At 35.7% G+C, this 14,241-nt stretch overlaps 1 protein-coding gene across 3 annotated transcripts in view; it reads left to right on the top strand.

Annotated features, from left to right (window-relative positions):
- LRMDA (leucine rich melanocyte differentiation associated) overlaps positions 1 to 14,241 on the top strand; it is a 714,902-nt gene that overhangs the window by 22,080 nt on the left and 678,581 nt on the right. For all 3 annotated transcript variants that reach the window (XM_064513828.1, XM_064513829.1, XM_064513830.1), the window contains one exon: positions 2,671 to 2,771. In XM_064513828.1, coding sequence (XP_064369898.1) covers positions 2,671 to 2,771 — 101 coding nt within the window. The remainder of the gene's footprint in view (positions 1 to 2,670; positions 2,772 to 14,241) is intronic.

Here is a 14,241-nt window from a genome sequence, read left to right as displayed (position 1 = left end):
GGAGACGTTTACTGTTACTGATAAACCTTGTACCCAAAGAGCTGAGGACTCTTAGGCAAAGCATGACTGATCTCATGTCTGTGATGATGTGTCCGGATAGGCCACAGACACTTGAAAGCTCCTACTCCTTTTGAGGGTATTTGAGAGATGCAAAAGGAAGTATACCAAATTCTGTATATTTTGTTGTTTTCTGGGTAAATCGTTTTCAACTGCAAGAATAAAATCGGAGAAACATTATTCTTCTCTTTTTCAGGCTGCTGAAGTCTTGTTTTATATCAGCATTGTTGATGGATTAAAAAGCAGAAGAGTGGGGGAATAATACTATTGAAAGCTTATTGAAAAGGCTTATTGCATATTGTATAACTTCCAATCTGGCAGTCGTTGATGTTGTTATAGCAAAGGGTTCTTGAGTGTCTGAAGCAAGTTTATGTATGTGGGGTGCAGAGATCTGAAGTAAATGCACTTTGTGTATTTTGTGGAAAAATAATCTGTTCGCTTTAAATTCAAAAAGATGCTTGTACTATGAATTTGCTGAAGTGGACTTTGTACAAGTGAAATTCCTTTCACAAGGCCTCAACATTAAAAGGTCACGACAACTATATTTCACCTGCAAAGACATCTGTGAGTAGTGTTTGTATCAGTTGTGCAAACTGTTTTAGCACCACAAGAACACAATTGAAGAATAAAGTTCATACATGTATTTTTTGCAGCACACAGGAGGCAAAATACATAAAATGTCATAAAGCTTCAGCCGCTGGACTGCTGCAATCTGCAAATATGTTTGCACAACTGATACAAACGTTTATGGCCAGGTGAGTTTCCAAAGCAGTGGGAATGGAGGTCAGAATCTCTTGCTCCTTCCGCAGGCCTCATTCCTGGGAGAAGACATACGTGGTGGTCTGCGCTCTTGCTATGTTTGTAGTTGATCAAGAACATCTTGCAGTCATAATATTAGTAGGCATTGTATCTTAGTCATATCCAATTTAAGTAAGTTCAACATGTTCTGCTGAACTAATGCTTAAACCAAAGTATTATTCTAATGTTAATGTGTCTTTCCAAGGGTCTGCAAACATTAATTTAAAGAGAGCAACCTTTCAGTGGAGAATGAAGCAATCCATTTACTTGTATGTAATTTGTAAAATGCTGTGTAGTCCTCTTGGATGAAAACTATAAAGTGTTTGTGTGTGTGTGTGTGTGTGTGTGTGTGTGTGTGTGTGAGTGCTTGCATTTGTGTAACTTCCTTTTTTAGTTCAGTGAATTCTGGAAAACAGTGTCTGCTATGTTCAAACCATTAGGATGGCAACTACCCAAAATAGTTCCTTTCTCTTTTGCCCTTCTAATTGTTAAAGGCATGTCTATGTCTGGTAGAAGAATTTGTTGCAAGAGCAGATACACGTTAAAGACGAAGAGGGAAGAAATTGTTTCACTGAACTTCAAGCTACCTTTTTTCTGCTCATGTATTCAAAGTGAAAATTATTTCACTGTAGTCAGCTTTATCTGTTGAAGTTATGAAACAAAATGAAATAAATGGGATGCAATAGTCTATTATCAGGTTGCAAACATTTTAGGAGTGTAGGAGACAGATGATTTGCAAAAGTATATACTGACAGTCTATTCTATAGAGGAGTTTCTATTTAACAGAAAGTGAAATGCTACCAAAACAAAATTTGACTGATATTTTCTTGCTTATTTTTGATTTAACATCTTGTAGACCAAACTTGAAATTGTATTAGATATTTAGATACCAGAAGTATCTAAATGTGGATAGTGGTTTAACACAGTGTTGGTCTAATCCAGCTAACTGGCAAATTGCCATTTAAGGGAAGAATTCCTTTAGCTCACAATCTGAAATATCAATGTTTATGCTCATATTTTGAACCCTAGGAGGGTGAGCCAATATAGATATATAGAATTCATGACAACATATGTTTGGCAAACTTTGTGGGAGTTCTCAGAAGAAATCAAAGCAAAGACTTCCAAGACAGTACAGCAGTGAGAATACATAAACATTACCCATCCTGTTATTTGTGTTTTTCTGGAAATATCATCAATCGCTTCAATATGGCTAAAAGAACCCCCCACACACATCCCCCCAAAAAAACCCCGCTTGAATAGTCTCTCCATTTTTGCTACCAGCAATTATCCCTCTGTTTACTAAAGATGGGGTAGATGGGTGGGTGTGGAAGGGAGGAAAGACAAAGACATGCAGAAATATTTCAATTGTAGAGAGAATGTGACCTGAACATAGGTGTGGAAGCAGAAATCTTAAAGATGTATGCTACTGTCTGAACAGAACTGCATGCTTGGTTTCGCACATCTTGGGTAGCTTTCATGCTTCCTGTTTTGGTAGTTTGTGTCTTGGGAGGCAAACTAGAAGCTCCTTATTTTTACTTGAAATGAGAAAATTATGGTACTTTGTATATAGAACTATGGGTGTAATAAATATTAAGCTGATAGTATTGAAAGAAAAATGAGACTGTGATAGATTCTATAACATTAAAACTGATGTAGGTTAAAGGTGTAATGAGTATTCATTATATTGTATGTTGTTATTGGATCAGTGAGACAGAATCTGGAAATTACAGTTTTTATTTTTACAGTAAATTACAATTACAAGAAATGGTAAATAATCTACTTGTGAAGTATTCCCTTTTTGCTTCCAATTCTCAGGTGTCCTACATTAGTCAAGATTGTGAAGAAATTCCAGAATTCCTAGGAAGAAAATATGGACATATGGCAAAAAGGCTAGATCTTAGCTTCAACTTGTTAAGGTATGTGATAATATATAGATTTTCAAGTGTGATATGAGTAACATGGGACACCAACTCCAAAACCAGAATATTTAAAACTTTTATCCTAGTAGAAACGTACATATATGTCAGGTACATTTAGTTGTTATCAAATGAGTGATACTGTTTCTTAGACAGTGCTTGTCTCCTGTTCTCATGTGTTAGGAATACAATCAAGCAGGTGAGTCTGAAAATTCATGGTGTTAAAATAGATGATGTCCAATGAGAAGCTTATGGTTTGTTTACTACTTAAAATGGAAAATAAGCACATTATGATTTGGAGAAGTGAAGAATGAGCTCAGCAGTGAGTTCTTCTTAACCAAGACACAAGTAAGTGTGTGCTTCCCTCCTGACATTTTATTTGTAGATCTTTGGCTGTAACCATGAATGGTTTTTGATACTCTTCTCCCAGATGAAATGTTTTTATTGTATGATTTTATTTTGGGCAGGTGTATAGTTAAGTATCAAAGCTAACTGCAGTTAGTTATAAGTAAATTCTAAATTATTTTAATAAGTGGATTGATTTCAAATTCTATAATATACCCATCAGTTATGAACAGTAATTCTAGACAATATCCTTTTTGGTTTAATTCTTATGTGAGAGCCTAGTGAGGTTCAGCAGTAAATATCTTGTAAGATTTGCAACTCTATAGGTAAGTCAGCAGAAAAGAAGGTAAGTGTAGTACTCTGCTTAAGAAATAGTATAATTTTCTAGTGTTAAGGCTGAAGACTCTGTTATGTTTTCCTATTATTTCATTGAAAGAAAGCCCAAAGTCTACTTTTGAGGAGGGGGTTGCATAAAAGTAGTATGCTAGCATCTTGTTCTCATAGGAGAGAACAACCACTGGTTTTAACTTGAGTAACACTCATAATAACTGCTATTCTGAGCCACTGTCAACTCTGAAAGACTGATTCCTATATGCAGTAGGTAACAGAGCAAAGCAGGCACTAAACAGTCTGTGGATTGCCATCATTTTATATTTCTGGTTGATGACTGTACCTATAGCAGTTGTAAATGGAAGAGAGAATTTTGCTGGGAGGGAATTCCATTGGCATTTTTTCATTTCATCGATAGTTCAGGTTCTTTGTGTGTGTGTTCAGATTTAATGTATCATCAACAAGAATGCTCTTTCCTTACAATTCTGAAGGAACTAGCTCTGAAAAAAGAGCTGTTTTCTTTCATTTAATGCATGATTTGAAGAACAGTTCCTTTGACTTCATTTTGTTTTACAAAGTAAAACACTAAAATCCAATCTAGATTAAAATACTAGTATAAAACTTCTCTGAAGTCATCTGTCCATGTTTTCATGAAGAGTTTAATGAATGAATAATTGGTGGTGCATTATTTTCATCCTTTCTTTCCTTCCTAAAACTGTCACTTAGCCTGCTTTTCAGTGAGGACATCATTTGGTTTTATTGGGATTTGGAGAAAAATGGGTGTTAAAATCTCTTGTGTGGAAAGGTGAGAGAAAATGCAAGCCTTTCAGATAGCTGCATGTAGACATTAAGAATGAAGTGTTTCATTGTACAGTAACTGTTCAGACTGGTGTGCACTTTTATATAAGCACTGTACTTGTGTGTTATAGTGAGAGTCAGCTAAGATACAGGATAGATGTTGTAGCCTTAAGTGGATGTGAACATAGAAGCAATATCATGGGCACCTGCTGAAGTAAATCTAAACAATAAGGTCTTTGTCATCTTCTTTAAACAAATGCCATCGCTAGAAAAATCCGATAATGCTGTAGTGTGGTGATGAGTTTTAATATTTGTTTCAGTGAATGCTTAAATTTGGTTGCTTCATTTAGAGTCTGTTTTTTTCACTGGATAAAAATCTTTAAACATAAAATACCTCTTTAAAAAGGAGTTTGACTTTTTAGAAAAAATCACTATCTATCATTTAAGGTGTACGTTGAGTGAAGATCAAGGGTCATCTCATAATAAGGATAAAGAGGACAAAACATAATAAAGGATATATAAGGATATATAATAAGGATAAATGAGGGTAAACATAATATGTCTTGTGATCAATAATAGAAGTAAGATGCTTAGTCATCCTTTTAGTGGGGATGTAATATGTAGTAGCTTTTGATGTCTGCTTTTGGATTGCTATGATGTGGGGAGAAGGAGTAGGAGCAGCTCTTAGTGGGTGTGGTGGCTCCTCAAACTGTTTGTTATAATTTATTCAATGGGAAGTTTAAATAGTTCTAGAAATGAGCATATCAGCTGTAGCATTTGGGCATAGCATTTAGAGACTAGGAAGAACAGAGGAAAAGGGTTTGTTAGCTAAAACATTTGATACTGTTTCATTTTGTGAATTAAGTAGTTTCAGTGAATTCTACTGGAGATAACAGGTTGAATAAGACCTGTAAGATTAGGCAATTTAGAACTGTTGAGTATCTTCACCTCCAGCTGAAGTTAGTGGTATTTTATAGGCTTTTCATATACTTGAGAATCAGATTTATATCTTGATTTGGCTTATGGTTGTCTCTGCTCCCCATTCACTACTTCATTTCCAATAGGTCATTAATTTTATTTATAGGATAAAAAGTATATTCTAATCTTTTTTTTTTTTTTAAAAAAAAAAAGTTTGCTATGGCTTCTTTCCATGGGGCAGAAATACCCCAAACTCGAAGAAGAAGGGGCATGTATGGTACTGTTCTTGCAGTGCAGATTAGCAGGGAACACACAGTTTCTTGAAGCTGTTGCTTATGGTACATGACTCTCTGTGAAGTGCCACCTGCAAAACTTTGTGTGCTCATAGCTGGGGCTGCGAAGTCTAGCCAGCAAAGGAAGGAGTTTATGGGTTGCCTGTCTGGGTGTGGGTAACAAATTCCATTTGTGAACCTACTCCACCATTTTTGGAAACAGAAATTAATCTGTAGAAACAAGTGCTACATTAATATATAAAAGAAAGAATTCTGAGCTGGATAATGACAGTTTGACTGAAGGGAAGGGAAGAAAAGTTATTTGTAGTGAAGATGCTAGTTCTTATTATTTTATGATTAATTGTTAGAGCATGTGTGTTTTCCTTGCAAGTTTTTTTTTTTTTTCAGTAGTCACTAATCTTTTAGAACCAGCATTTGAATTAAATGTTTAATGGTCAGCTGTTCTGGCCAGTGTTCATCAGGTAGGAAATAAGTACTTTTCAACATTTTTTTTTTTCTTGTTGAGTTTCTCCTGTAGGGTTTCTGTGTCCTATCTCCTGTAAATATGCTATTGCCAAATGTATTTAAGAAGGAATCATCCTCCTGCAGCAGACAATATATTTTGTTACATGAACGTGTCAATAAAGTTTCTGACAGCAGAACAATTAAAGTAAGAGAATTAAAAAAATGGAACATAGAGGAAGGCTTTTTTGTTTTTTGAGCAACGGTATGCAGTTATGTTACTTAACATTGTTGTGTTGCATGGAGGAAGATCTCTCTTCATCATAGTAATGCGTTCAGTTTTTTTTTTCTTTTTGCTTACTCAATTTTAAGAAGTTTCTTTTTGATCAGCTGGCAGCAGACACTTTCTGCAAGAAAGTGCTGTCCTTTCAGAGGTGGAAATCCTGTGCAGTTATAGGCTTGAAGTCTTTATTTTGCATGCGTGCAGACAGATTTATGCACTTAAGGGACTCTTACCAGAAAGATGCACCTCTACTGTATGACACAAATATCACAAAAGTTTCTTAAACAACCGATATGATGAATGGAATGTATAATGTTATATTTGATTGAACAGTTTAGTGAATTATACTGGTTCTGATACCATGATAATGTAGATAACTTGGCTGCAAACACTGGGATAGGGCCAGGTAAGTTATTTGGCTTTTTAAGGCTTTCCTCAAAACAAGTGCAGTATGTTTTCAAAGGCTTGTCCTGACTGCCAAAGGGATGAGAAGACTGGTAATGCTGTGTAGTAGTAAATTGGGAAAGGATTAGTCAAACATGCTATATTTTATGATCTGTTTTAAACACAGACATCTTCTGCCAAACTTGTCCCTTAATAACATCTTTCAACAGATTCTGTCAATGTATTTCTGAATAATATTAGATTGTTGTGATATACAAACCGAAGAGTTCTTTTTTTTTTTTTTTTTTAACTTGGTGTGTTGATGCATACTTAGACAGTAATTTTAAAAATTACCAGAACCTCAGATCAGCTCATCTTAGTTTAAGACTACTTTAGAGATATCTTCTAATTATTGGCTGTTCTGGTACTTCTGCCTGTTTTTTTTTTTTTCCCCTCCCTCTCCAAGAAGAAAAATTATGAAAATCCAGTGTTCTCATGTGTGGTGTTTTTGTTACTTACATTTCTTCCATTTTTCTTTTTGGGTGTGACATAAGTATACACAGAACTGGAGAACTAAATCTGCGGGGCAGTTTTGTTATCTGATAATTTCATTGGCAATGAAATACAGAGAAAATGGATGTTTTTCACCAAATGTTTCTGATTTTGCAGTTCTTCCCAGGCTAGAACCCCTTCCTTTTTGTTAAACAAAAATTAGGGCCTATGTACACACTTGTCTTTGCATCAGATGTTTCAAGTTTAGTAACTGTGCTTGATTAAATACTCATTAAAAAGTTGCTCTTTAGAAGAATTCTTGTCTTTCTTGTTTGCCTCTCTCCAAGAATATTTTCTATCTTTGATTAACCTGAATGATGCATGGCTCCACCTGTTTCTCTTTTGGCAGCCAAAGCAAAGTGACTGTTACCAGTTATAATGGTGATTCATCTCCCCCCTTTCCCCAGGAGGGTTAGGAAACATAGAAAAGTGAATGGCAAAAGGGAACTTTTTATGGGAAGGTTAGGAAAAAGGAAGAGTAATAGGAAATTGCTGCGTATGAAGAAAAGGTTAAAAACTGGTGTTTGTTTGAAAGTGTACTAGTTGTAATCAGCAAGATATGATGCTGCTGTATCCTGTCTCCTGTTTAGATCTCTGGGGGAGAGAAATCCTTCAACTCCAAATCACTGTAGTCCACTTGTGAATTATTTCTCCTCATTACTGTTTTCTTTACAGATTTTATTTAAATGGTTTCTAATTTCTTTTGTTTCCTTTTGGGACTGCTGGGGGGGTTGTGAAGAAGATGCAGCCAAGCTCTCGTCAGAGGTGCACAGCAAAAGGATGAGAGGTAGTCATCACAAGTTACAGCAAGGGAGCTTCCAACTGCACATAAGCTAAAACTTCTTCATGATGAGAGAGTTTCAGCACTGGAACAGATGCCCAGAGAGGCTGTGGAATCTCCATCCTTGGTGATATTTTACTCTCAACTGGGCAAAGCCTCAGTCAGCCTAATCGACCTTTGAAGTTAGCCCTGTTTTGAGCAAGGGATTGGACTAAAAATCCATTAGATGTTGCTTTCAATCTAAATTGCACTATGATTCTGCAGCTCTGCTGGTGTGATCATCAGTATTAAAATGGCCTGAGTTGTGGCAACTATTTTGAATTGCTATTGGTAATGATTTTCAGCTATTTTAGAAATGACCTATTTATACCTTGTGTTTTAAGTAGGGCATGTTTCAGCAGCAAGGATGTTTTGTTTTAAAAATCTGCTTATGAGTCTGTCATGGCAACTGTATCTGATGAACCCTCACTGGTAACAGAGTACCATAAAGCTCAGGATTGTAATAGGTGGAAAGCATTCCCCAGCTCTCATGTCATGGAAGAGTAGAGTATGGGAAGGAAAATCACTGAATGTGATTTCCCTATGTTAGTACTACTAGGAAGCTTTACTGAAAAGGATTTCAAAGGGGAATGGACACTTACTATTGATCACTGGAAGTTAGAGATTGCATTGAAGAAAAGGTAAATAATACTTGCTGGTGAAAAAAGAAAGGAATAAATAAGCAGGAGGGAAATAACGTAGGAAGGGAGAAGAGATTTGGGTGAAATACAAAGATAATGTTTATTAGATACATCGTGCTTTCTTGTAGAGAGAGGAAAACTATTCAAAGATTATTTGTCCTAGATAACTTTTTGTGCTAAATTTTTCCTTCCGTGCAAAAGGCTAAATGGACTCCAGTGCCTGAATAACAAATGTCAGTGTTGTTTATAAAAGCACAGCCTCTATTTCTACAATAACATTTACAGTTTGGTTCATTGAGAAGTCCATCTTCTGATTTTGTACTCAGTATTTTTAAATGTATGAACTGTTTCCCTTTTTCTTACAGAGATTTCTTCTGGGTTTAAACTATGAGGTAAAAGGCAGAGGGAATCTTTAATCTTGGCCAATGAGGGAGGATTAATCCAATAATTGTGCTCACAGAGATACAGATATCTCTCTCCTCTCTCTAGGGTGCAGATTATTTCTGCTAGAAGCATGAATAATCTGCACAGTGTGTGCTTCTGCATATTTGCCACTGTCCGATTAAGAGGGTGTATATACAAAAACATCCCCTTGAACTTTAGTCTTAGTCTGGAATATTCCTCCGTGTCTTCTGTAGGGCTGAGATTTTGTAGTATCCTCTCTGTGGGTTAGAGATTTGTTTGTTTCTGTCTTTTTGTCTACTGTTTTCTTGCCTGGGGGTATGCACCACTGGCAGCTTGAAACTGGGCTTCAGTTTTACAGGGTGTGTTCCTCTTGGTGAGTTGAGTATGTGAAAGAGAAAGGCTTCTGGGTTTGACTGTTTCTTTTTTCTTGCCACCTTCCCAGTGCAGCAGTAAGGCATGCAGAACAGGGAGATGAACAACAAAAGAGAGATGGAAATAAAAGCCAGAATTCAAAACAAAGCATGACATATTTTTAAAAGCCTTTAGACTGATCTTTATAGCATTTTAAAATGTTAAAGAAAATGCACTATTGTTAAAACTTTTTGATGGTTTTATTTATAAGGTAGAAAAATATTTTCACCATAATTGGGTAACTCTTAATCGTAGCAATTGCATATTTATCAGTGTGAGGGGCTGTTATTAATGTAGCTGTCATGCACAAACACATTTCTGCATTAAATCCATTTAGTATGTGCATTATTCGGTCTAGAATGTCACCAGGACATCAAAGCCCCCTTAGGCATAAGAGCACAGTGCCCTGCTGTGGCTGCAGAAAGGGCTTGATCAATAAATGTAACATGTTAATGCAGAGCAAATAGAATAAAAGATTTCTTTGACAAGACATGAAAAATCACCTTGTGGCAGCTGGCATGGTGATGCCATTTCAGCGGAGACACTAGCAAAGTTGATCTGACAAGTAAAGAGGAGAGATGATGGTTATAAGGTGCTTTTGTTTCAAACTTCTTTCTTGACCTGTCAGGTTTTGAAGGAGCCTGAATGGCCCTTTTTTGTCATGTGAAAATTGTAGTCTTAGGCAGTTATGAAGCAGTTATCTCTTCTCAAATTGTGAATGCTGCTGTTTAATTGATTCACTTAGCATTTGAAACTGTCACGCATTAATAATTGCTAAATCCTGTAGATACTGCTCCAGTGTGTCATGCTTAAATGTGTAGTTATCAGAAAATTAATATCCTTAATGAACCGATGCTTTCAAACTAGCATTGCATGAAATCTCTTTTGCCCTTTCATTTGCTGAAGGTGTATCAGCCAGTTTTCAGAGAAACCCCTCCCGACAGTTTGTGGGGTTTTATTTATTTATTTTTTTGATGCCCGACAAATGCCAGCTTTGCTTTGGGTACATAGAGTGCTCAATGACAATAAATATAGTAATTATGCTGGAGTTAGTAATTAACATAATTATAGTCAATTACGACAAATACAGTGCAGAGCTAAATAAATGAGGGGGAGAAATTAGCAAGCTAATTGATTTACCTTACTTGCTACTTTTTCTTGCAACTAGCAGTTGCTGATTTTCTGCAGGAGAAAGTGTTGTTTACAAATACCTGATTGTATTTTGAAATCATTCTGTCTTATGGCTCTCATTCCTGTTTCTTTTACACTGAGGTGAAGAGGATTGAAGTATGGGGTAGTGGTTAGAAGGAGAAAGGAGCTACTGTTCTGTCCTCACTGAACGCTTTGAAGGAAAATGTATGTACTTGCTTTAATTTTAGATACTACTTACAGTATTGAAGGAAAAAGAATGTCATGTATTTCTTCACAAACAAAATACATTGCTACAGAAATTTCGGTGGTGTATTTTAATCACCTTAGATGTGGCCTGAATTATTTAAGAGAGATCTATCTATCTGTTCATTTTTTTTTTTTTTAATTTTTTTTGACACTAAGGAGTCACAGTACTGGGTAGCTAAAGAAAAAATTCAGATTGTTGTTCAAGTAATTCAAGTGTATTGAAACAATATGCCCTGGTTCAGCCATGAGTTTCAATAATTTAGAACCATTGGACCAGTATAAATGCCTAGTATCATAACGTTTGTGTACCTTATAATTGCCCATTTTGTTTCACCATGATTTATGGTATGTTGTCTGAAAGAAGTGTATTTGAGCTATGCAGTTAATCTGTTTCACTCTCTTTTTTTGTTGTTGTTTTCTTTCAAGCATGACCACTGTTTACTATAAGAAAAGAGAATTAATATGTTTAAGTACTGAGGATTGTGTATCTCCCTTCTTTTTTTTTTTTTTTTTTTTTTTGCTTATTAGCAGCTTAGGTTTCTTTCTTCTGCTAAGAAAACAGGGTGTGGCTTAAAAAATGCTCATAAATTTATTTTTAGATAAATGGAATTGTATCTAGAAACATCAACAAAGAGATAGCATTTTCTACAGCTAAGCAATCTGAACTTTGTAATTGTGTGGTCATTTTTCTCCTGCTATTGAGGTAATGTATCAAGTTCAAATGAGTGGGTTTGTAGTTCAAGGGGTAGGTACTTGAAGTTTACCCATAAAGGATGTTTTACGATAAGCACAAAATGCCCTGTTTTTTTAAATACTATTGAAATGTTATGAACGTCTGAAAATGAATGTATGCTAACACTGCTGAGGGTGGTCATCTTTAGAAGCAATTCATTTGGAAATCAACTTGCTAGATGAAATATTTATATACAAGGAGTCATTTAAATTATTTAGAATTTACAGACTTAATGGTCTTTCACATGAAGTCTTACATGTTTATTAATCAGTATGGACTACATTATGTATAATTCTCTTCCTGTTAAAATACTTTACTAGATGGACTGAAGACCAGTGTGATGATGGATTCACTTTCTGTGTGGGTAAGATCAAAGAGTTGTATAAGATAAAGTCTTATAGGTGTGCCTGTCTATTGTAAAAACAAAGGGTGGGTATTACCATAAACAAAAAGTATTTTAGAGTTCAGGTATTGATTCTGCTTTTGATAGTTGTTAGACAATCAAAACTAAATATAGTCCTTGTTCTCTTCTTCCCTTCCTTTTCCCTCCTGCCATGCTTTCCCCTTATGAAAAGTGACACTTCAACGGGAACTAGATGTGATCTGGGTAATGTATTGAGGAAAATATTTTTTTCTCTGAAAACTTCAAATAATAATAAAAAATACTAATAAGATGTACTTTGTCTTGCATATAATAGCTGTGTCCGTGCTCTGTCATTTTGTCAGTTTCAAATGTGGTTATAGTAAATTTACCTTTCCAAAATACGTATTTTCTGTGTGTGTTTTTGTGACTTGTTTTTCTTCTTGTTGCTGTATCTTATTTGTAGTTATTGGTTTATTGTTGATGTGAAGGGAGCCAGTGAATGAACTACTTTTAAAAATACTAAATTTATGGACTATAATAGGTATTTAAATATCTCACTTTGATTTCAGCATAATGTGCCAAGGATGTAAGTTATTTTTCCAAGGATATGTTATTTTTCCAAACTTTCTAACATGTAAAGGCAAACTTAGAGTGTAAATTGTTGTATTTCAACTTTGTGCTGCTGGCTTTTATCTTCTTTAGTCCCAGCAGCTTCTCTTTTTGTCCATTGATTCTTGCCTGACTTTTTATGGCCACATAGTCACTAACAGACTGTGAAAACACTGTAGTATATATACCTCTGACCCCCAGTGCTGGCCATTATCCATTGATTTACTGTATCTGACAGATCAGAACATAAGAGCGTATTCTGTTCTGCTTTTCTCAGGAAGGAAAGAGTTGTCCTGAGAGTATATCATATGGCAGAACTGTGTAAAAGCTTTTTACTTGAGCTTTTTGGGGGGTCAGTGTATATTAATATTGTGTAGCAGAGAATTCTTGGAAGGATTACTAGAGCTGTTAAATCTGGTAAAAATCTTAATCACACTTCACAGTTTGACATAAAATAAGAAAATGTTGTGAGCTTGAGCTGTTGTATCCTTAAATATAGCTAGGGAACTTCAATGTGATGGATGGTGAAAGTTGTTTTCTTGGTGACATCCATCTCTGGGGTTGTTACAATCATGAGCAAGGACAAAATCTGTACTCCTCAACAAAGGTGAGTAATAAACTCCTCAGACTCCGACAGAGCTAGGATTTCATGTTAGGCATCCATTGGCTGAAGGCTTATGGTAAGGCCTTTTGAATAAAGCACAATGTTTCCCAGTGAACTGTTGTTCATATCACATGGTTTTCTTTGCATTTGAATTAGTTGGGAATGAACTACTGCTTACTCTTGATCTGGTTTCCTAGATGAGACTGAAGTGGGCTGTTGGAGCAATGCTGGAGGCTCTCTGCATTTTCTCTGCATGCTCTCTGGAGATCTGGAGGACTGCATTCACTAGAACCATCATGCCAGTTCCTCTTGCGAGAACTGTAGCCAATCTTAAATGAAATATAGTTTTTGTTATTTGAATGTCAGGAAAAGAATGAACAATTTGTGTTTCAAAACTGTGCCAGACTGAGAGAAAGCCAGTTGTAAAATGAATGGAAGATTACCACAACCTGTGTAAAATATTGGCATTTTGAGGAGGAGAAGTAGTTTGATGCACTTGTTTTAACTTCTGAGCAATGTTTGTCAGTAGATTGCAAGTAATGTTTTGATGACCTCTCCTGGGAGAGTTCATGGTTATCTGGACTGTAAGACTGAGAACTAAACTTTTTTAAAGAGTATTGAGGGCTTTAAAAAAAAGGCACGATGAAAGTAACTGTTATACATGTAGTAGTCAGATGGACCATTCTTACTTTATGACTTCCCTAATGTCTCTTACTCTACAACAGTATTTCCTCATGACGGCTGTTGTGCTACAAAAACAAAGGACTGCAGAAATAACTGTTGTCTGAGGACAAGGAGCTTAACTGAAAGGAAGAATCTGCGCTAACCCTGGAGATATTGTCACTGTCTTTTCTTGTCTGTTTTGTCAAAAAAATTTTCTTTTCTCCTTAACCCAGTGCACGAGATTCCCAGCATCTAACTGCAGATGTAGAGAACTTGATTGGTTTTGCTTACCATCACCAAGTAAGGAGGGCCTCTGTCCTCCAGTATTGAACATACATGTTGAGTGATTATGCCATAAATAGGTAGCTGGCATTTTGCATGTGATATCTATTTGAAGATTGTTTTTATGCATTGCTTGTTTGCTTTATGTTGTTTTGTGTGATTTGTGCTATTTTTGTGATCTTGCGTTTTACAAAAA

This window comes from Dromaius novaehollandiae, chromosome 6, assembly GCF_036370855.1.
Source record: "Dromaius novaehollandiae isolate bDroNov1 chromosome 6, bDroNov1.hap1, whole genome shotgun sequence".
Lineage (NCBI taxonomy): Eukaryota > Metazoa > Chordata > Aves > Casuariiformes > Dromaiidae > Dromaius > Dromaius novaehollandiae.
Note: the sequence above shows the minus strand (reverse complement) of the source record. Positions and strands in the feature narration are given on the sequence as shown.